General features: G+C 42.5%; 1 protein-coding gene and 1 non-coding gene across 2 annotated transcripts in view; both read right to left on the bottom strand.

Annotated features, from left to right (window-relative positions):
* Nucleotides 1-16,374, bottom strand: part of LOC126457262 (protein takeout-like) — a 38,054-nt gene extending 21,680 nt beyond the window's left edge. The window contains exons 1-2 of the mRNA XM_050093426.1: nt 16,248-16,374; nt 3,770-3,862 (exon numbers count right to left, since the gene is read on the bottom strand). Of these exons, the coding sequence (XP_049949383.1) occupies nt 3,770-3,862; nt 16,248-16,341 (187 nt within the window). The 5' untranslated portion in view covers nt 16,342-16,374. The remainder of the gene's footprint in view (nt 1-3,769; nt 3,863-16,247) is intronic.
* Nucleotides 14,202-14,276, bottom strand: Trnas-aga (transfer RNA serine (anticodon AGA)). The gene has a single exon. It is a non-coding gene; the product is annotated as a tRNA-Ser (tRNA).
* Nucleotides 16,375-21,005: the final 4,631 nt, after the last annotated feature.

The raw sequence follows: 21,005 nt of genomic DNA, 5'->3' as shown, positions 1-21,005 counted from the left end.
TCAAATGGTGAACGCAAATACAGGACATTGTAACCTTAACCAAGTCAACATAAAACGAACTACCTTCACAAATGTACGATTGATGGGGATTCTCAATAGCTAATGATTGATGTTTTAGTTATCAGTCTGAAGACCGGTTTGATGCAGATCTCCACGATAACCTCTCTCCTTATCTGCATAACTACTTCACCCTACTTCCTCCTAATACTGCTTATTGAATCAAGTTCAGGCCTACATTCACAAAGTTTACCTCCCTCTCTCTCTCCCCCTACCCACGCTTCCCTCTACAACCAAATACACTAATCCGTGAGGCCCTCTATCTATTCCACCAACCTTTTCCTTTTGCAGTCAAGATTAGGAGTACACTAACTCCAGAAATAAACTTAAAAGCAACGAGGAAATGAGGTCACTTGTGGAATTTCGAGAGTGTGGTACGCTATATTTTAACAAATGTAGCGGAAAAAAATATGTCGTCACGTGAACGCGATAACGAAGTCGCACATGGACGAGTACTTCGTGTTAATAGTTATACGAAATGTTCAACACCGATTCGTGCCACGCAAAACTCGTAAACCTGTGTGCCAGTTCAAATGTTTGGTAGTAAGTCCATCACGAGAGAGTGGTTCCGCACAAGACGTAACAATGACGATTTAAATAAAAGTCAAAACACAAATGAGTGTAAAGCTGAAGTTTTTGCGGTGCTATTGGAACTGGTACGTTCTTTGAAATACGCTCTGAGACGACAAAACAGTAGAAAAGTGAAACACATAGACCTCAGCGAAGCACTAAGCACTAGATCTCAGAAAATGTAATTGATAATCTTTAAGAAAAATGTAGGAAAACGATGAAAATGGCGTTGTGTGTTAAGCGCGAAATAAACTTCATTTTCGAGGTGGGAAGGTAGATCCTTAAATTAAAGAAGATGAAAATGCTTTGAACAAATGAAAATTTAATAGAGGAAAGAATATAGTAAATTCAGACTTTCTTCTGATAAATAGGAAGTGCTAAGTGATGACAGTACCTCTCTGTTTGAAAATGAAGGCATCCACCCGTTTTGTGTAGAAGTGGCTGCTTTCCAAATCCGTATTGCTACAAAACCTCATAATGGGCAGCGCAAAACCCACCGAGCAAAAGGCGCGCACGTTGTAGAATCTTCCAGCTTCGTGGAATAATCAACGAAAACGTGCGAGACACAGAAGGAAAAGGCTGTTGCGTTATCTGACAGCCATGAACGTATTTGTGTAACTTTATTAGCTCCGAGTTCGAAGAAACTTACAATATACAGCTCACCAGTCCGTCAAATGATAAATAACGTATTCCGGCTAAAGATTTTGGTAAAGTGATACAGTATTTGTTGTGGCCTGCGTAAGTGACAGTGAGGCATTTAATAAATGACTTGTTTTATCTGTAAACGGATTTACTCCACGTTTTTGCAATGAATAACAAATATGACAAAGTGGAGACAAGACTGAAATATCACAACTCATCTCTGCGGAAAGAAACGAGTCATCGTAACAGACAAATAAGCCCAATCCCGAACCCTGAATCTTTTTGTTGCACTAATTACAGACTGCGTCCCGATGTCACTTCAGTAGCATATTATTTATCGTTTCAATTGAAAAAATTAGAGATTTTATTCGACCAGGAACATTAGCTGTACGCTTAGCTTCAAATATAATTGCTGGACATAATTAATAATCCTCGTCCTTCTTACTTTCTGTTCTAGTTACTCCACTTAATTAATTTATTTACATTTTGGCCTAGAAATGAGAAGACACCCAGTATTTGGTTTGTTAGGATCGTAGCGTCTGAAACGCTCCCCAACGGAACCGAGCTAGAAGTGGATCGGCGAGCTGTCTACGAACATCCAGCTGTACTGACACAACAGTGTGGTGTTACAACCCCGTACCATTTCGAAGTAGCGTGCGAGTGCAGGTATTTTTTGTGAAGCCTATGTTAAATTTCTGTAATTATATCTCTATACACGATGGTTGCGGGACCTCACTATAAAATGTCAAATCAAAGTCACCTTCAGTCGTCTATATTACAATTTTATTTTATTTTGCTGCCAGTTTCTGCGTTGCCTTACGCCATCTTCAGGCACACTGACTGACGTGTAGGACGAATGTCAATCCTTGTACATCCAAAATAACGAGTTACAGTTGTTAAAAAGAAGTATACGGATACTAGTGACTGTAACATTGCCCCTATTTTAATTTTTAGAGAGGTGGGGTTCTTCCTACACGTCTGTCAGGGGCTTGAAGATGGCGTAGGGTAATACCGATTATTAAATGAAACTACAAATAAAGACAGATGAAGATGTTACTGATTTGTTTTTTACGTTAAATTTATCCTGTAAATAACTTCTACCACACAGTCAACAACACTTGAAACTAACGAGACTAATGGGACCCATTTTCGATAGAACTGAAGTTCCTTTGTTCTTCATTCGAGAACAGTTATATTACTGCATTCACTGTAACTTAGAAATTCAGATATTAATTGTTTATTTTTAAGAAACAGAATACTATGCAGTGTTGAGATAAATATTTATACAGTAAAAGAAAGTACAGTGTATGAGACTGTGAGGAAAAGGAGCAGTTCGTTGTCTGCACCGCCTGATGTGAACTATACGTTTGTAGTTGTAGCAAGGTGATGTCGAAGAATCGCGTGAGAACAATCATCATCCGAATCGCACGACCTCAGCCCGTAGGTTCCAGAGCAGCCGATGCCGCCACGAGATAGAAGAAAGTACGAGCTTCCTCTGCCGGTGCTGGTTCCCGGCTGGCGACTACAACGTATCTCTCTGACTGTAGCGCTGCGGTCACTCAGTTAAAGAATTATGTTTCCTAGGCAGCAAAGAAGCCGTTGACGAAAGAAGCAAGGAAGACATCAAAACCGGCCTGGCACTGGTAAAAAGGGCATTCCTGGTCAAGAGAATTCTACTAACATAGACTTTAATTTGATGAAGAAATTTCTGAGAGTGTACCTTTGGAGCATGACATTGTATGGTAGTAAGGCATAGACTGTTGGAAAACCGGAACAGAAGAGAATCGAAGCCCTTTAGATGAGGCGCTACAGAAGAATGTTGAAAATCAGATAGACTGAAAAGGTAACGAATGAAGCGGTTCTCCGCGGAATCGGTGAGGAAAGGAAAAAATGAGAAAACTGCCTCGAACAAGGAAGGGCAGGATGATAGGACATCTGTTAAGACTTCAAAGAATGACTTCCATGGTACTACAAGGTGCTGCAGAGGATAAACCCTGTGGATGTAGACAGAGATTCGAATACATCCAACAAATAATTGAGGACGTAGGTTGCAAGTGCTACTCTGATATGAAAAGGTTAGCACTGGAGAGGAACTCGTGGCTGGCAGCGCCAAACCAGTGATAAGACCGACGATTCAAAAAAATCCCCTTCATAACATAAATCTGCAATTTCTCAAGATCAGAGACGATGCCTCACAAACTCTCCATAAGGTGAGTGAAAAAGATATGCCGCTCTTGCAGACAACATTTTAGATTCTAAACATGTTAAAACGTAAATAAGAACAGCTGAATAAATTAAATAATTCTCTGCGAGAAAAATACCGTACCATCACCTTTATCATGGTACGGTCTGTGATTCCCACAAGCAGTTTGTCGCTTAGATACTCTGTTAACTCACTAAAATTATTTGATTCGTTTTTAAAAAGTAATCCTCGAGACCCTTTTATATCTTCGCACATTTATATTTATCGATATGCATTCCATTAAGAATTAGTACTCACCTTTTATAAGGTTCGGTATAGCTTCCAGAGCGTTCTTGTATGCACAAGCATTGAGATCCGGATCGTTTCTGGAACACGCTTTGATGTATTCGGCTGAAAGCAAGAAAGAGAGAAAAGTTAAACTGGTGATTATTTCTAGAACCATAGAACAGGAATGCCGGCGAAAAATCTTAAAGCTACAGACAAGATCACTGAAGGATTAACACAAGTCTTTTAACTCGGGGAATCTGAAAAAGTCAAATGCTATAAGCGACGTAGCAGGCATAGTGAAATATGATAATGGTCAATACCTCTGAAATGAGCAGTGCTTTTCGAATTGCTGTTATTGACGGCTAAATGTGTCATAGAGTCCACCAATGTAGCGAAATGCAGGCAGACCTACGGAGACTCGACATAGATTGTAGAGCTGGCACTTGACGCTCAACGTAAACAAATGTAACGTACTTCCTGTAAATAAACTGAAATACTCCCGCTATTGTCTAATTACACGATTGCCGAACAATCGCTGCAGACAGTCATTTCCATTAAACATCTAGGAGTACACGTACGGGCCGTCTTAAAGTGAGACTACCAAATAAACTGATCGTAGGGGAGGCAGATATTACACTGATTATGGGCATTCTAACGACGTTCTGTAGCTTACAATGTTTTCGTTCGACCGACACATGAGAGTTTCTCTACAGCGTGAGAGCGTTACGAGATAGCACTGATATAGCAAACATTGAAACTAGAAAGAAGAACAGGACATTTGGACACGGTTTGTTGCAGTAAGCGTGAAAGCGTCACAGAGATTCTCAGCTTTCTCTATTGTCGCAGGCTGCTAGAGAGGGGAGTGTCATCGAGGTATGGGCTACTGATCCGTTTCCATAGACGTATATTCCCAAACGAGTCTATCAATATATTGATCCTACCTATACATATCTCAATAGAGGCAATAAAGGTAAAGTTAGAGATTCGGGCTCACATACAGAGTAGCCAATATTCGTTTATCCGCATACCATCAGTCACAACTGGAACAGGAGAAGAAGAAAATGGTTCAAATGGCTCTGAGCACTACGGGACTTAACTTCTGAGGTCATCAGTCCCCTAGACTTAGAACTACTTAAACCTAACTAACCGAAGGACATCACACACAACCATGCCCGAGGCAGGATTCGAACCTGCGACCGTAGCAGTCACGCGGTTCCGGACTGAAGTGCCTAGAACCGCACGGCCATAACAGGAGAAGAGCGAAGTGACAATGCTGCGCGAGGACACCTGTAATCAAGACGGCTTGCATAGTACGGATGTGAAGATGTAATTGATCGCTCTATGCAGCTCCAATCTGTTGTTCACCATAGGATGAAAGTTTGAAAATCTCTGTCTGGCAGTTAAGCACTCCGTTTTCTTAAGTAAAAAGTACCCATTCGTCACTGTAGTTCGGCTTCTAAATTAACCCACTATGCCCACCGACTTTCTAATTAGTGAATACTATCTCTAACGTCTGATTCCTAGACGTGTGCTGAATTCCCATCAGTAACAGTGACAATTTTTTCAAAATGTGCAGAGTATATTCCGGGCACAGGTATGCTTAGACGTGAAAATAACAGGAAGTCCAACGATCTGGTGATTGCCCCCTTAGTAATTAATCGGCACACAACATCACTTACATTTTTCTAAAGGTCTTCAAATTGTGTTGATAAGCACTTTTTTACTTTTCTTCCGCGTTTAGTTGTTGCGATACCCATGTCGCAAACTGATCCTGCAATCTCTCTTGTGTTATGTCGTAGGAGCCGTCTATTTCATACACCTTCAACCCCTGATTACTGAAAACATACTGCACTCTTTCCCATTTTCACTTGCCGTTGCGGTTTTGAGAAACCCTTATTAGTGGGTCACCTTCAAATGAAATCGGACACGTTTTAATTTATACACGTAGCTACAAACTGAGAAACACATTCCTCATTAACCTTCACTAAGTTTGGCTACAATTCCACTATTAATGCAGTTTCTAGAAAGAGACTGTGTCGGACATACTATTCGAGGTAATCCATTTGGACTACTGATTTGAAATGCTGTATAAGTGAAACAGTTTCACAGACCAAGTTTAGTATTAACATACGTTACTGAAAAAACATTTACCGACGCAAAAAGGAAATATTTTGTTGATAGCCATCTCTGCGTCATTCCGATGAGTATTTAGATGGCTCTCATGTTGAGTGACGGGCACCATGGTGCGCAGCGCGCTTCCGTCACAGTAACGTGTGGCCTTCTATCTGGACGTGGATGAATAGTATGCAGGCTGCATTAACTTCTTTCATTGTTGCTCTCACAACGAACTGAAAATGAGAACCAAACGACGTAGTGAAACCCTAGCTGCGATGCTGGTCTGGGCATAGTCGTCCTCGTTCAGATTTGTCTCTCCCTTCCTTAAGGAAATTACAATCAAGGAAGAACTTTTACTTCGAAGAAACCACATCCTTGTTGCAATCGTAATAGTACTTGGAATACTTTTTGTAAATCTACAAGTAATGAGATTTCATTGCGTTATTTAAATGTTATTAAGCCATTTCCAATGGTATTTTTAGCACCATAACGTATAAACGATTGAGAACTTGCAGATTATTACAATGAAGGTGTGGATGTAAATGAAAGATTAATGCAACTTTGGGATGAGTTGCCTATATTGTAGCGTTTCCTTATTTATGCCATGGAAAAGTGGTACAATGGCAGTAGCAGTCGATATGAATAAAGCAGAATGAATAGGGGAGTGAGTGAGTTATTGTCAGCAGTTAATTGATAGGATTGTTCTCATACGAATTGACAGCAAAACATCACCGACAATAGTTCAGGTATGCATACCGACGTCACAAGCAGAAGAAGAAGCGATGAAAAAAGTATATGACGATATAGAACATGTAATTCAATACGTAAAGGGGAAATCCGATAGTCATAGGGGAATTGGAATGTGGTCGGAGGGGAAGGAATAGAGGAAAGGGTGACTGGAGAATATGGGCTTGGTAGTAGGAATGAGAGAGGCGAAAGACTAATTGAGTTCTGTAATAAATTTTCTCTAGTAATAGCGAATACTTAGTTCAAAAGCCACAAGATGAAACTGAAAAAAGCAGGGAGATACGGGAACGTTCCAGTTAGAGTACATCAAGGTCACGCAGATTCCGAAATCAGACACTGGACTGTAAGGCGTACCCAAGAGCAGATACAGACTTTCGATCACTATTTGGGAATAATGAAGAATAGGATGAAGTTGAAGAGACTAGTCAGGCAGATTCAGTGCGCAGGGAAATGTGGAACGAAAATGCTAAGGAATGAAGAGATACACTTGAAGCTCTCTGAGGCTATAGATACTGCAATAATGAACAGCATATCATACAGTTCAAGTAAAGAGAAATGGACATCTTTAAAACGGCAGTCACAGATGGTGGAGAGAAAAACATATGTGCAGAAAAGGAACTGTGTAAAAACTTCGAGTACAAGAAGAAATACTTCAGCTGATCGACGAAAGAAGGAAGTACAAAAATGTTCCGGGCAATTCAGAGATACAAGTCACTTAAGATTGGAATAAATGGGAAGTGGATCGAAGCCAATGCGGAATGGGTACAGCAAATTCACTGAAGAGCGAAAGAAACTGGCACACCTGCCTAATATCCTGAAGAGTCCCCGAGATCACGCAGAAGTGCCGCAATACGATGTGGCATGGAATCGACTAATGTCTCAAGTAATGCTAGAGCGAATTGATACCACTAATCCTGCAGGGCTGTCCATAAATTCTTAAGAGTACGAGGGGTTGGAGGTCTCTTCTGAACAGCACGTTGCAAGACATCCAAGATATACTCAATGATGTTCATGTCTGGGAAGTTTGGTGACCAGCGCAAATGTTGAAATTCAGAAAGTCTTCCTGGCGCACTCTGTAGCAATTCTGGACGTGTGGGGTGTCGCATTTTCCTGTTGGAATTACACAAGTCCGTCGGAATACACAATGGACATGACTCGATGCAGGTGATCAGACAGGATGCTTACATACGGATGACCTGTCAGAGTTGTATCTAGACGTACCAGGGGTCCCATGTCACTCTAGCTCCACACGTCCCACGCCATTACAGAGCCTCCACAACTTGAACAGTCCCCTGCTGACACGCAGGATCCATGGATTCATGAGGTTGTCTCCATACCCGTACACGTCCATCCGCTCGATACAATTTGAAACGCGACTCTCCTGACCAGGCAACATGTTTCCAGTCATCAACAGTCCAATGTCGGTGTTGACGGGCCCAGGCGAGGTGCAGTGCTTTGTGTCGTGCATTCGTCAAGGGTGCACGAGTGGGCCGTAGGCTCCCAAGGCCCATATCGATGATGTTTCATAGAATCGTTCTTAGAGTGACCCTTCTTGATGGCCCAGCATCGAAATCTGCAGGAATTTGAGGAAGGGTTGCACTTCTCCTGGGTTGAACGATTCTCTTCGGTCGTCGTTGGTGCCGTTCTTGAAGGATTTTTTTTCAGCCGCGGCCATGTCGGAAGTTTGTTGTTTTGCCGGTTTCCTGATATTCACGATTCACACGTGAAATGGTCGTACGGGAAAATTTCCACTTCATCGCTACTCGGAGATGCTGTGTCCCATCGCTCGCGCGCCGACCGCAACACCACGTTCAGAGTCACCTAAATCTTGATAAGTTGCCATTGTAGCAGCAGTAACCGATCTAAGATCTGCGCCAGACACTTGTCTTAAATAGTCGTTCCCGACCACAGCGCCGTCTTCTGCCTGTTTACATATCTCTGTATTTGAGTACGCATGCTTGTACCAGTTTCCTATACCTGTTCCTTTGGCGCTTCAGTGTATGTGAAATAATCGAAAGTGAAATGACTGTTGCAGGACTGACTTGCATATATACGAAAGTCAAAGGAACCTTCCGTGAAATTAAAGGCAAGGGCTGTAACCTTAAGAGTTCAATGGAAAATTAACTGTAAAATGCGGCGGACAGAGCGGATAGGTGGAGGGATTACACTGGAAGCCTCTACGAGAGAGAGGACTTGTCTGATGACGTAATAGAAAAAGAAATAGTAGTCGATAGGGTAGAGAGATGGGAATACAGCATTAGAATCAGAATTTAAGAGCTTTGGATGACTTAAGACGCAATAAGGCAGAAAGGATAGATAAGATTCCATCGGAATTTCTAAAAACCATTGGGGGAAGTAGCAACAAAACGGCTATTCACGTCAGTGTGTAGATTGTATGAGACTGACGATACAGCGTAAGACTTCCGGAAGAACAGCATCCATACAATTCCGAAGATAGCAAGAGCCGAGAAGTGCGAAAATCATCGCACAATCAGCTTAACAGTTCATGCACCCAAGTTGCTGAAAGAAAAACATAGAGAGGTATAGAAAAGCAAAGTTAGTATCTTTTAGATGACGGTCAGTTTGGCTTTAGGAGAGGTAGGGGCACCAGAGAGGCACTTCTGATGTTGAGCCTGGTAAACAAAGCAAGACTGAAGAAAAAGAAAGACACGTTCCTAGCAATCGTCAACGTGGGAAACGCTTTCGACAGTGTAAAATGACGGAGGATGTCCGAAATTCTGAGAAAAATAGGAATAAGATGTATGGAGAGACGGGTAAAATATAGTATGTACAAGAACCTGAAGAGAACAATAAGAGTGAGAGACCAAGAACGAAGTGCTCGGATTAAAACGGTGTAAGACAGAGATGTAGGTTTCCGCCCCTAGTGTTCAATCTATATATCACAGAAGCAATGACAGAAGTAAAAGGAAGTTTCAAGTGTGGGATTAAAATCAAGGTGAAAGGATATTAATGATAAGGTTCGCTGATGACATTCCTATCCTCACTGAAAGTGAGGAAGAATTACAGAATGTGTTGAATGGAATGAATAAGGTAATCAGTCGAGAATATGGACAGTGAGTAAATCGAAGAAGGTACTCAGAAGTAGCGGAAATGAGAATACCGAGAAACTTAACATCAGAATTGGTGATCACTAAAAAAATGAAGTTATGGAATTCTGCTAGCTAGGCAGCAGAATAACCCATGACGGACGGAGCAATGACGACATCAAAAGCAATCTAGCACTCTCAAACAGGGCCAAGAGAGGTCCACTAGTATCACATCTACACCTTGGGGAAGAAATTTCTGAGAATGTACGTTTGGTTGATTTGCAGCAAACTGAAAAACAGAAAATGTACCGCTAGAAGTTTTAGATATTGTTCTGGTGCAGTTTAATAAACGTGATCGTATAGCAGGCTTTAAAAATGCGTTTACTATTATTATTGCCACATAACGTTTATAAATGGTATGGTGAAGACCAAAAGCGTTAATTAAGTAAGTATTTTGTAATACAACATGGACACAGAAAGGCTTTATGGGAAGTGGTGCACAGATGAATTGCATTTGGCTGTAAAACAATATTTAAATGAAGATCGTGTATTAAATGAATTTGCACTCATACAAAATGTACCTTAGCCAACAATTAAGATGCATGCTCAAAATAGAAATAAAATGTAAACAGGTATATAAAAGTTTCTGGCCGCATTAAAGTGTTTTTCATCGAATCTGAAAACAAACTGGAAGAGTAGATTCTTATACATGAATAGATGAGTTTCGGTTTAAGCATGCCGGACATAAGAATAGTTCCGTTAAGCATTGCAGAACGAAACTGATTGCCCCGTAATATCATCGCCACCATGGCAGGCAAAAAGTGGGATGAAGGTTTCCGTTCAATAGATATCGCGGAATCCGAAGAAAATGATGAAAGCTCCAACCAAAACTTCAGGAGCAGCCAAGAAGCCTATAAGCTGATAAACAGCCCATGGTATAAAAGTAAACGAATCACAAGAGAAGAAATATAGACCCGCGGCCCCGCCCGAAAAAAAAAAAAAAGTTTTGGAGGCTCTGTGGGTAAGCCATCACAGAAACCCATTCATAAAAGGGTACAGCGAGTTGTGCGAGGAAGATCGAACGGAAAAATAATCATATTCATGAAAATCAAAACGCGAATTGATGAAAAGTGCGGTGAAAGGGGGGGGGGGGGGGGGATAAAGGAAAAATTTGTATTGCAATGCCTGTAGAGGGGTGAGAATTAATATATGCAACTTTCCTTATACTTGAGAGTAGTATACATCTTTGAGCTCAGAAAGATAGGGGTGGTACAATTTATGCACCCACTGGAACAAATCGAGAAACCAGATTCCTAATTTGTACCGCTTGGGGATGTTTAGAAAATTAAGCACAGTGTGTTTATTTTTCTCGGAATTTCAATCCTTTACTTTACATGCGAAGAACGACATCCTGTTGATGAGAATGGCAGTGGTTAAATAATTTTGAAACTTAGTGTTTAGGCTATAATAAATGAAATCTCAAAAATGGTACAATTTAGGCATGTCTCCCCTACATGAGGCGAGTACCAGTCAGTGAATGGCCTCGTTAAAATGAGAGTATATATAAATGTGCAGAAATATTAAACTACGAAAAACAATCGCAAATAGTTTTAGTTACAGGTTTCGGTGGTGAACTGACAACAGACTTCATGTAATAAATTGTTGTACCATCATGATGCGATCATTCTTTGCTTGCCAATTGCTTGAGAAATTCGGTTTATACGTCTTTCTAAACTAGTCGTGATGTACGTAAGACCTTGAAATCAGTACAGCGAAATATGATGACGTTCTTTTTGTACGGTTTATAAAGAGTGTGCACCGTCAATTTCGGCATTTAAGCACTGGGTGGCTGATTGAAAAACTGCTGTATTGATTAAGAAAATGATGCACACGAAGTATGTCTGTCTCAAAAATGAAACCACAGTCGAAACCAATTAGAACATGCACAATGTGTTATTGGATGATCAGCAAATGGGAGGTTCTTGTAAATACGAAACCGGATTTCTCATCTATGTTTGAACAATTAAAAGTATTCAACTTCTTTTGTGCCCCAATTTGTACCGTAGATGATACGTTGGTCTGCTACGTAAAGGCAGCAATAAAACAGCGTTTTATGTATTAGAAGGCTATGCACTTGCACCAGGAAGGCTAAGTTCCAACTTCTTACCTTCGAGCGCGTAACGCTATAACTGTGGGCTACTACACAAATTTCTCTATACTGAAAGCATTTTATATGTCCACCGCAGACTGCCAAGACTTTTATGAACTTGGAGCATTCTGCAGATGAAAAATAGGTCCGCAAATTTTCATATAAGTGAAATAAATGGTTGTAGCTTCGTCATAAATTACACTGAGAAGCAAACTGGTAATTTTCTGTTTTAAGTCGGCGGTATATGCTTTGTTTGCTGCAGGGACAGTTTCTGTACATGGGCTATCGCCTGTATTTGTCACACATACGGCACGGATGGTTTTAAAATGGACACGGGTGTCCGAAAATAGTCACATCAAGAAATAAAAACTTATAATTCTCAATGCAACTTATGACGAAGCTACAGCCATTTATTTCACTTGTCAGAATTTTTATTTCCTTTAAGTGGATGAATTTTATTGCGTCATGAGTTACATTAGTAGCCAGTATCGGCCTGTTTCCATATTCTGTAGCGTCCTTAAAATATCTGTCACATTAGAAGAGACGATATATGCTGTTTTCGGCGTGTTTGTTGAAACGGGATTCTGTTTCACACGTAACGCTAAATAGTTTTAAAATACGATACACATTTCACCGACACAGCTGGATTTGAAAATGTCGATAGGCTGAAACTGGTCAGAAATGTAATTCATGTTGCAATAAAATTGATAAATAAAAAAAATCTGAGAGCCTTTGGTGGGGCTTTAAAATGGTTTTAGCATTTAGAAATTACTTTGAGGCCGTGGACTCACACATGAAGAAACTATTACTACGCAAATATTCTCAACCAGTTGAATGAAAAAATATGCAATAGGTTTGTTTTGCAAGAGAAGAAGCATCTGCGTTTTGCCAGATTTAAAAAGAAAATGCTTGGGCAACGGGAAAGTTATGGTATTTGAAGTAACAGTTGTTAGATAATTCATACCATTGACCAGGAATGACACCTGCTTACTACTACTTATTTACATATCTGAAGACGTTTGTCGATGGAAAGTGCACTCAGCATAGTGAAGAGATAATAGCAGCCGCAAATAGGTAATTTGAGGATCTGCTAGACTTTCACTTAGTGGCATAACAGATTGCATCTAAGCAACAGGCGACTGTGTTGGAAAAAAAAAAAAAGAAAAAAGAAATTATGATGTCAAATAGTTTCCCACATTGTCCTGATCTTTTCGCTAAACAAGCGACTTTGACGGGACCGATTAGAGTACCGCTTTAGCAGATAGATGTATCCAGCGATGATTGACATGGCTACATTGTCGACAAGAAGGATGCCTCAGCGGCAAGTCGCTGGCAGGCAATCAGTCGCAAGTAGCCGGCCGTACAGGCGTAGTCGCTGTTAACGCCCGATCATAATGAGCTTGTATGGGTGTCAAGCAGTGCCGCCTATCCACGTAACAACAGCCTACCCCCGCATGCGTACTTGGAACTGGAAAATGTTATGTTAGACGACATCGTGTGGACTAAATTTGTGAATGCCTTTATTCATCCCTCTCGACGACTCACTTAGCTAACTAACGTTTTATGCTTAGAATTCGCTCTAAGAGTTTCCTGTAAAAAGAACTTACACAGTTGTTGGACCATATTAATAGAAGCTCCGCGAGAAATGCATGACTGAACATAAACGCAGGTGCTAGCCAAGCCGGCAGGTTGGGCCGTTGCATTTCGCCACTAACGGCACATGTGGAATGTCCTGGATACGTATAAAGTGTCAGTCGTGATTGGAACAGCGTTGTGTCTAGTTGTAAGTGCGTCATGTCGGAGCTCAGTGCATACGAACGTGGTCAAATTGCTGGTATGGTGGATGCTTCCGTAAGCAAGTGTTTGTTGTTTCAAGAGTCACCGTGTGGAAGGTTTATACCGTATACAGCGACAGTGGAAAAGGTCACCTGGTAAGTCAGAACCAGGATGGACGTGTGTGTAGAGCGATCATGACAATCTGCCGTTGAAGAGGATTGTGACGGAAGATAAAAGAACGAGAGCTGCAAGAACCACTGCAGGACTGAATGTCGCACTCGCAAATCCTCTCTGCGTCAAAACAAGAAGAAGGCAGCTCCGTAAGTAGGGAATTGCAGGACGAAGTGAATTCTGTAACTTCTCATCAGAGTTGCAAATGCTCGTAATAGGAAAAGTTGTTGCCGAAGCCATAAAACCTGGAGTATGGAGCAATGGAAGAAAGTATTTTGGTCAGATGAGTATTGTTTCACAGTGTTTCTAACTTCTAGCCGAGTTTACATCGCAAGATTGAACCATGGCTGGGGTTCTGTGATGGTTTGCGTAGTCATATCGTGGTATTCCGTAGGCCCTATGATTACTCTGTGAGGTCGCATAACTGCGAAGAATTATGTGACCAGATGAAAACTGTGTGCCGGACCGAGACTCGAACTCGGAACCTTTGCCTTTCTGGGGCAAGTGCTCTACCAACTGAGCTACCCAAGCACGACTTATACCCCGTCCTCACAGCTTCAATTCCGCCAGTACCTCGTCTCCTACCTTCCAAACTTCACAGAAGCTCTCCTGCGAACCTTGCAGCTCTAGCACTCCTAGAAGAAAGGATGGTGGTGGTGGGTAGTGTTTAACGTCCCGTCGACAACGGGGTCATTAGAGACGGAGCGCAAGCTCGGGTTAGGGAAGGATTGGGAAGCAAATCGGCCGTGCCCTTTCAAAGGAACCATCCCGGAATTTGCCTGAAACGATTTAGGGAAATCACGGAAAACGTAAATCAGGATGGCTGGAGACGGGATTGAACCGTCGTCCTCCCGAATGCGAGTCCAGTGTGCTAACCACTGCGCCACCTCGCTCGGTTAGAAGAAAGGAAATGGGAGACATGGCTTAGCCACAGCCTGGGGGATGTTTCTAGAATGAGGAGAGCTTCTGTGAAGTTTGGAAGGCAAGAGACAAGGTACTGGAGGAACTGTAGCTATGAGGACAGGGCGTGAGTCGTGCTTGGGTAGCTCTGTTGGTAGAGCACTTGCTCGCGAAAGGCAAAGGAAGGTCCCGAGTTCGAGTCTCGGTCCGGCACACAGTTTTAATCTGCCAGGAAGTTTCATATCAGCGCACACTCCGCTGTAGAGTGAAAATTTCATTCTATTATGTGACCAGCTTTCGAAACGTGGTGCTACAGAAGAATGCTGAAGATTAGATGGGTAGTTCACATAACTAATGAGGAGGTATTGAATAGAATTGGGGAGAAGAGGAGTTTGTGGCACAACTTGACAAGAAGAAGGGACCGTTTGGCAGGACATGTTCTGAGGCATCAAGGGATCACAAATTTAGCATTGGAGGGCAGCGTGGAGGGTAAAAATCGTAGAGGGAGACCAAGAGATGAATACACTAAACATATTCAGAAGGATGTAGGTTGCAGTAGGTACTGGGAGATGAAGAAGCTTGCACAGGATAGAGCAGCATGGAGAGCTGCATCAAACCAGTCTCAGGACTGAAGACCACAACAACAACATGTGACCAGTTTGGCTGATCAGGTCCCTCCCCTGTTACAATGTTTTTCCTCAATAGTGAGCGTAAAGTCAAGCGCCGGCACGCCGCTTTGGAAGGTCAGAGCAGAGAGGCCTATGAATAAGACGTTATCCATTTGCACGCGGACCAACCCCTCCCTAGGACGACACCCCAACGGCAGCGCCCTCGGCACGAAGAGGGCGTAAGCGCCTGGCCGCGGCACAATTTAAGACTAGCCAGTTCTGCGAGTTCTACGACTTCCACAGTGGCATCAAGAACAGGCACTTGTATAGCAGCGACTTAGTAACTGCATTACTTTTCTTGTATTACGATTTGTATATGCTGAAGAGATTTCTTGTATGTCTGTTGTCTTTTGCTCGTGACACATCCGTATCTCACAGAGTATTTTAATCATTTACTTTCCATAGTATACTTCTCTCATTTGATTTACTTGAATTATTGTCTAGCGATCCGAGAAAGGAGGTTTCTTAGGCACCCCATATTTGACGTGTAGGCGGGATACAACAGGTGCTGTGTTCTAAGACGAATGGTCCCTGTTCAGACAGCCCGCATCGTCCGGGACTGGTTATACGAGCTCGAGGATGAGTCGTCACATCTCTCGTGGCCCCCACAGTCAACAGAACTCACTGCTGTGCACGTTCATCTTCGATAGCTGAACTTGCGACTGTTTTTCAAGAATAATTTCCTTGGAAATCACACAGGACCTATATTCATTCCGGGATACGTGGAAGCTGTTTTGAATGTCAACAACTTTCCTGCACCTCATTAGCCACGGTAATGTGTTTGTTCTTGCGGTGTTTCCACACTTTTGCGCAACCGCTGTATGCGTGTGTGCGAGTTTAGACCAAATAAAGCAGGTTTTGGCAACCACATCTAGTACATGTCTGATAAGCAGCGAAACTAAGCCGTCTTCGCAGCCTGTAACGTGGCTACTCACGCAACTGGAGGGCTGAAGCTGGTGCGACGACGGTGATGACCAACGCCAGAAGCAGCAGCGGCGGCGAGCGGCAGGCGGCGGCGGAGGCGGCCATGTCGGAGTCGCTGCGGGGGCCAGCTGCACTGAGATGAGCTTAGAGGCGGCTGCCCCAGCGTTATATAGCAAGTGTGGGGCTTGAACCCCGTGCCCATCACCGGGACGCGTGCTCACGTGTTGCGCCACCCTGCCCATCGGAAGGTCACGGGAGACGCCTGACTTGTCCGGACCGCCTGTCCTCGGCTGTCGCAGAACAAAGTCTCCGAAAGCTGCAAAAAGACACCACCACTGTACACGTTGCCGAGGGCAATGCGTCAACAAATGCCTCTGAATAGCTGCTGGTGCTCTGTCTTCCATCACTCATCGCTCTGCCCTGCGTGTGTCTACCTTCTTTTTTTTCCCTTTACGTGACCGAAGTCATAAGAAACACACCTCTGTCTTTCATCGGAGAGCCTCATGGTATGACTCACACTCTCTCACGTACTACGGATTCAGTTCAAAATTTCTAAGCTGCAACCGCTATTCGTGGGAAATCTTACGGATACCGCTCTTAGGACAGTTGATTGAAATTAATCTTTTTGGGGAGATAAATTGATTGAAACTAAATGATCTGACGACAAGAATCATGCAGTCTTAGGAGTTTCTTGGAAAGTTCAGTCCTTTTTGCCAAATTTGAAGGCATGAAAATGAACCTGTTTCGCATATACTTGTCAACAAAATTAATCACAAGCTGTGACATTGTCGCTAGCAAAACAGTGACCCGTATATACAATAAGTTTCCTTTAATTTACGTCTATGGTAACAAACTTTTTGTTAACAGATTACCGGTTTCGGTCTATAATGACCATCATCAGATCTGTTTTATAAAACCAAAGTCCTAATTTACTGCATCCATAGTGGCATCTTCAAATATTAAATGCAAAATCAGCACCAGCATCGTCAAATATATATGCACGAGTCATGTTGTCAGTAGCACATCAGGACTTTGTTTTTATAAAACAGATCTGATGATGGTCACTTTAGACCGAAACCGGTAATCTGTTAACAAAAAGTTTGTGACCATAGACGTAAATTAAATGAAACAAAATGAATTCCTGAATCCTAGGGTACAGCGTTCAGTGACGACCAACACATACCGACTGGTGTTTCCAAGCTAAGAATTGCCATCCACCGTCGCCACCAAAGACTACGACCACCTGAGAAATCGTCTATATTGGAGCACTGCTTAGTGGTTGAGGGGATGAATTCAGCAAGATAATGTACTTGCTACCACGTTCTATTGCTAATTCTTCGTACACAAGGAATAGATTGAAACTGATTTGGTGCATAATATAATTAACAGAAACAAGGACTCTCCTTTAATTGGGATTGGGAACCTCCTTGTAATCTATCTGAGGAAAATGCTCTGAATTAGCAGGCAGACGGTTTATGGTGTCAATCATACACAGCGATTCATCGCTCTTACCAGCGGCCAACACGTGACGCTCAGGCTGCATTGTGCGTTGCGCTGGTGGCCCCTGGTACAAGGCCTAGACAGGGCGATGCCACCATGACCACGCCACTTCTTTAAGACTCACCACAGTCTCATCTTGGAAGATGGTGAACAGCTGCACTGCTGTTTATTTTAGGATACCACAGAAAACTTTTCAATAATACTATGAAAATCTCCTTCTGTTTAGATCTATACAATTTTGGCAAAGAACAGTACCTAATGTAATCTCTCAGGTTTTCTCCACAAGTATTTCCTGTGAACTAATCGATGGTATGGCGACGGGTCCGTTATCGCCTGTCGTGGCTGACCTACACACGGAAAACTCTGAAGCAAAGGCACTAGGATCCACCAAGTTGAAACCCAAGTGTTTCTATAGTTACGTGGACGACACGTTGCTGCTGTGACCGCATGGAGCGTAAAAGCTTCAAGAGTTCCTCGACGTGTTAGTTAAGATCGGACTGATCCCCAGGTCATAGTGCATACAGAAAACCTACACAGACTGACCCTTATCTGGACGCCCCTAGCCTTCACCAACCGTCACAAACATATTCGGTGCTAAGGACACTGGTCCATGGAAATCGAACACCTTCAGACAAAAAAGAACCTCACCGGAGAACTAAAACAACTACATTGGCGTTCCGATGGAATGGGTTCTCAGAGCGTCAAACTGCACGGTCGATGCAGTCACAATCAAGAACGCTGAGAAAGAGATTGAGACAGAGACTGAGGAAAAGAAGCCAAAGATGGCTTATCTGCCTTATTCTGGCCCAATACCCAGAAAGATCAGTAGACTTCTACGGATACATGGCATGCAGTGTATTTCGCTCCCTTCAACTAAGATAAAATGTAATGTTAAAGACGACCTACGTGTCCGAAAGCCTGGTGTGTATCGCATTCCTTGCGAGTGTGGCATGTCGTACATTGGGCAGTTTATCAGAACAGTCGAGGGGAGATGCAAGGCACCTCAGCGAGCGACGCACCCGACTAAAACAACAAAGCTGAAAGAGAACTACAGATTCAAACAGCCAAGGTCGTTACTGTACAGGTGAAGAACGTTTTGAAACAAAGAGAGCCTCACCGGAGAGTTAAAACACCTACACTGGTGTTACGATGGACAGTTAATTAATATTAAACTGTTTCGGGAGATAAGTTGATTATAACTTAATTATTCTTCATTCTGCTAATGTACGAACATGACCTTTTATAGTCAATGAAATACAAACGTTATTTTATGTAACAGTTATTTTATGCTTCACTTGCTGATGTAATGTTGTTCTCATGTTCATAAAAGATCATTCTGTGATATGATAGGATATAAGATGCATTTGGTCAAGATTCAGTGAAACTGGTCATCATAATAAATGCTGTACTATAGCTATCTTTTCTGTTTGAAGGCGTACTTGTCTTTCTGCATTAATCTAGATCTCTCCCTAACTTAACAATGTCAATCATATATAACAGAAACGAATTACAGTGAGACCAGTATCTTGTTGCAAACGAGAAGTTTTCTAACAGCAAGATGCAAGAAAACCTAATAACCAGGGATGAAGCTTTCAATTTCAGTGAACCTTGGGGTCCGGCACACACTTTATTCAAATCTCTCGTTGAGGTAATATGCGTTTTACGGAGTATCAGTGCGTGCTCTGCAAAATAAAAGAGCATCTAAGGGCGCAGGGGATGTCGGGTATCGAACTCGGCTATAAATATTGGCGCGAGGTCAATAATAACTCACAGTCCGAAATCCAGCCACCGAGCACACATAACAGCGAAACTGAATCGTCCGATAAAATAGTGTGCGGAAAATGGAAACAACTCCGCTGAACACCTGGGAGCTCATTATTAACCAGTAAGAAATATTTATTCTGTCTATTGGAAACTATCTGCCAAGGCAGTTTGTTCTCATTTCATACAGTCCGCTTCGACTTTTACTTTCGACAATGAATATTCAAAAGAAGATCTATTATTCATTGAAGTATAAATATTATCAAACTGGTTTTTTGGATATAAGGATTAACACAAAATCTATGTAAAGAATTTCTACAGTGACAGAGGCACGCTATTTGTAAAGTTGCGTCTTCCAAAATTCCTAGGACGAGTCCACTCAACTTCTCTGATAACAATGGCACAATATCTAGAGAGCGCATTTGATCATACGCTCACCAGACAAACATTAGTCACCTCCTTACCAGGTAGTTTTGGAGCGTTGAACGTAGTGTACACCCATAATCTAAAATATTATGACTGTCTGTTTAATAGCGTGTTGGTGCACCATTCAAACATAATGCAGCAGGGATTCTGCTTGCTATGGGTCCTAGAAGTCCTTGACGGGACTCCAGAGGTACATGGAACCAGATGTCTACGCACAGGTCAAGCAATTCCCGAAAATTACGGGGTGGTGCTTTAAGGGAACGCAGCAGGCGCGATATGTGTTCCTGTGAGTGCAGATCAGACACATTTTCTGGCTCAAATGGTTCAAATGGCTCTGAGCACTATGGGACTTAACTACTGTGGTCATCAGTCCCATAGAACTTAGAACTACTTAAACCTAACTAACCTAAGGACATCACACACATCCATGCCCGAGGTAGGATTCGAACCTGCGGTTCCAGACTGTAGCGCCTAGAACCGCTCGGCGCATTTTCTGGCCGAGACATCAATGTGAGTTGATTATAATGGTTCAAATGGCTCTAAGCACTATAGGACTTAACATCTGTGGTCATCAGTCCCCTAGAACTTAGAACTACTTAAACCTAACTAACGTAATAACATCACGCACATCCAAACCCCAGGCAGGATTCGAACCTACGACTGCGTCAGCAGCGTGGTTCCAGACTGAAGCGCCTAGAACCGCTCGGCCACAACGGCCGGTTTCATCATAATGCCCCTCGAACCACTTAAGCACGATTCTGACCTTTGAACGTGGACAGTTATCTTGCTGGAAGATGTCATCGCCGTAGGGGGATAATTCAAGCTTGAAGCGATCCAGGTGCTCCGCAATAAAGTTCAAGTAGTTCACTACTGTCATGATGGCTTTGGTTACTACCACACATCCCATGGGAATCTCAGCTCAATGTACCCCACAGCATAATTCTACCCTTATCGGTCTGCAGCTGCGGCGTGTTGCATGTTTCGTGCAGCTATTCGCCAGGATGACGGAGTGCAATGACACAACCATCGACCTGGTGTAACAAGAAATGCGATTCATTCGGTAGGCAATACGTATCTATTAC

This window comes from Schistocerca serialis, chromosome 2 (assembly GCF_023864345.2).
Source record: "Schistocerca serialis cubense isolate TAMUIC-IGC-003099 chromosome 2, iqSchSeri2.2, whole genome shotgun sequence".
Taxonomy (NCBI): Eukaryota; Metazoa; Arthropoda; class Insecta; order Orthoptera; family Acrididae; genus Schistocerca; species Schistocerca serialis.
The sequence above is the reverse complement of the archived record's forward strand: the minus strand, read 5'-3'. Positions and strand labels throughout refer to the sequence as shown.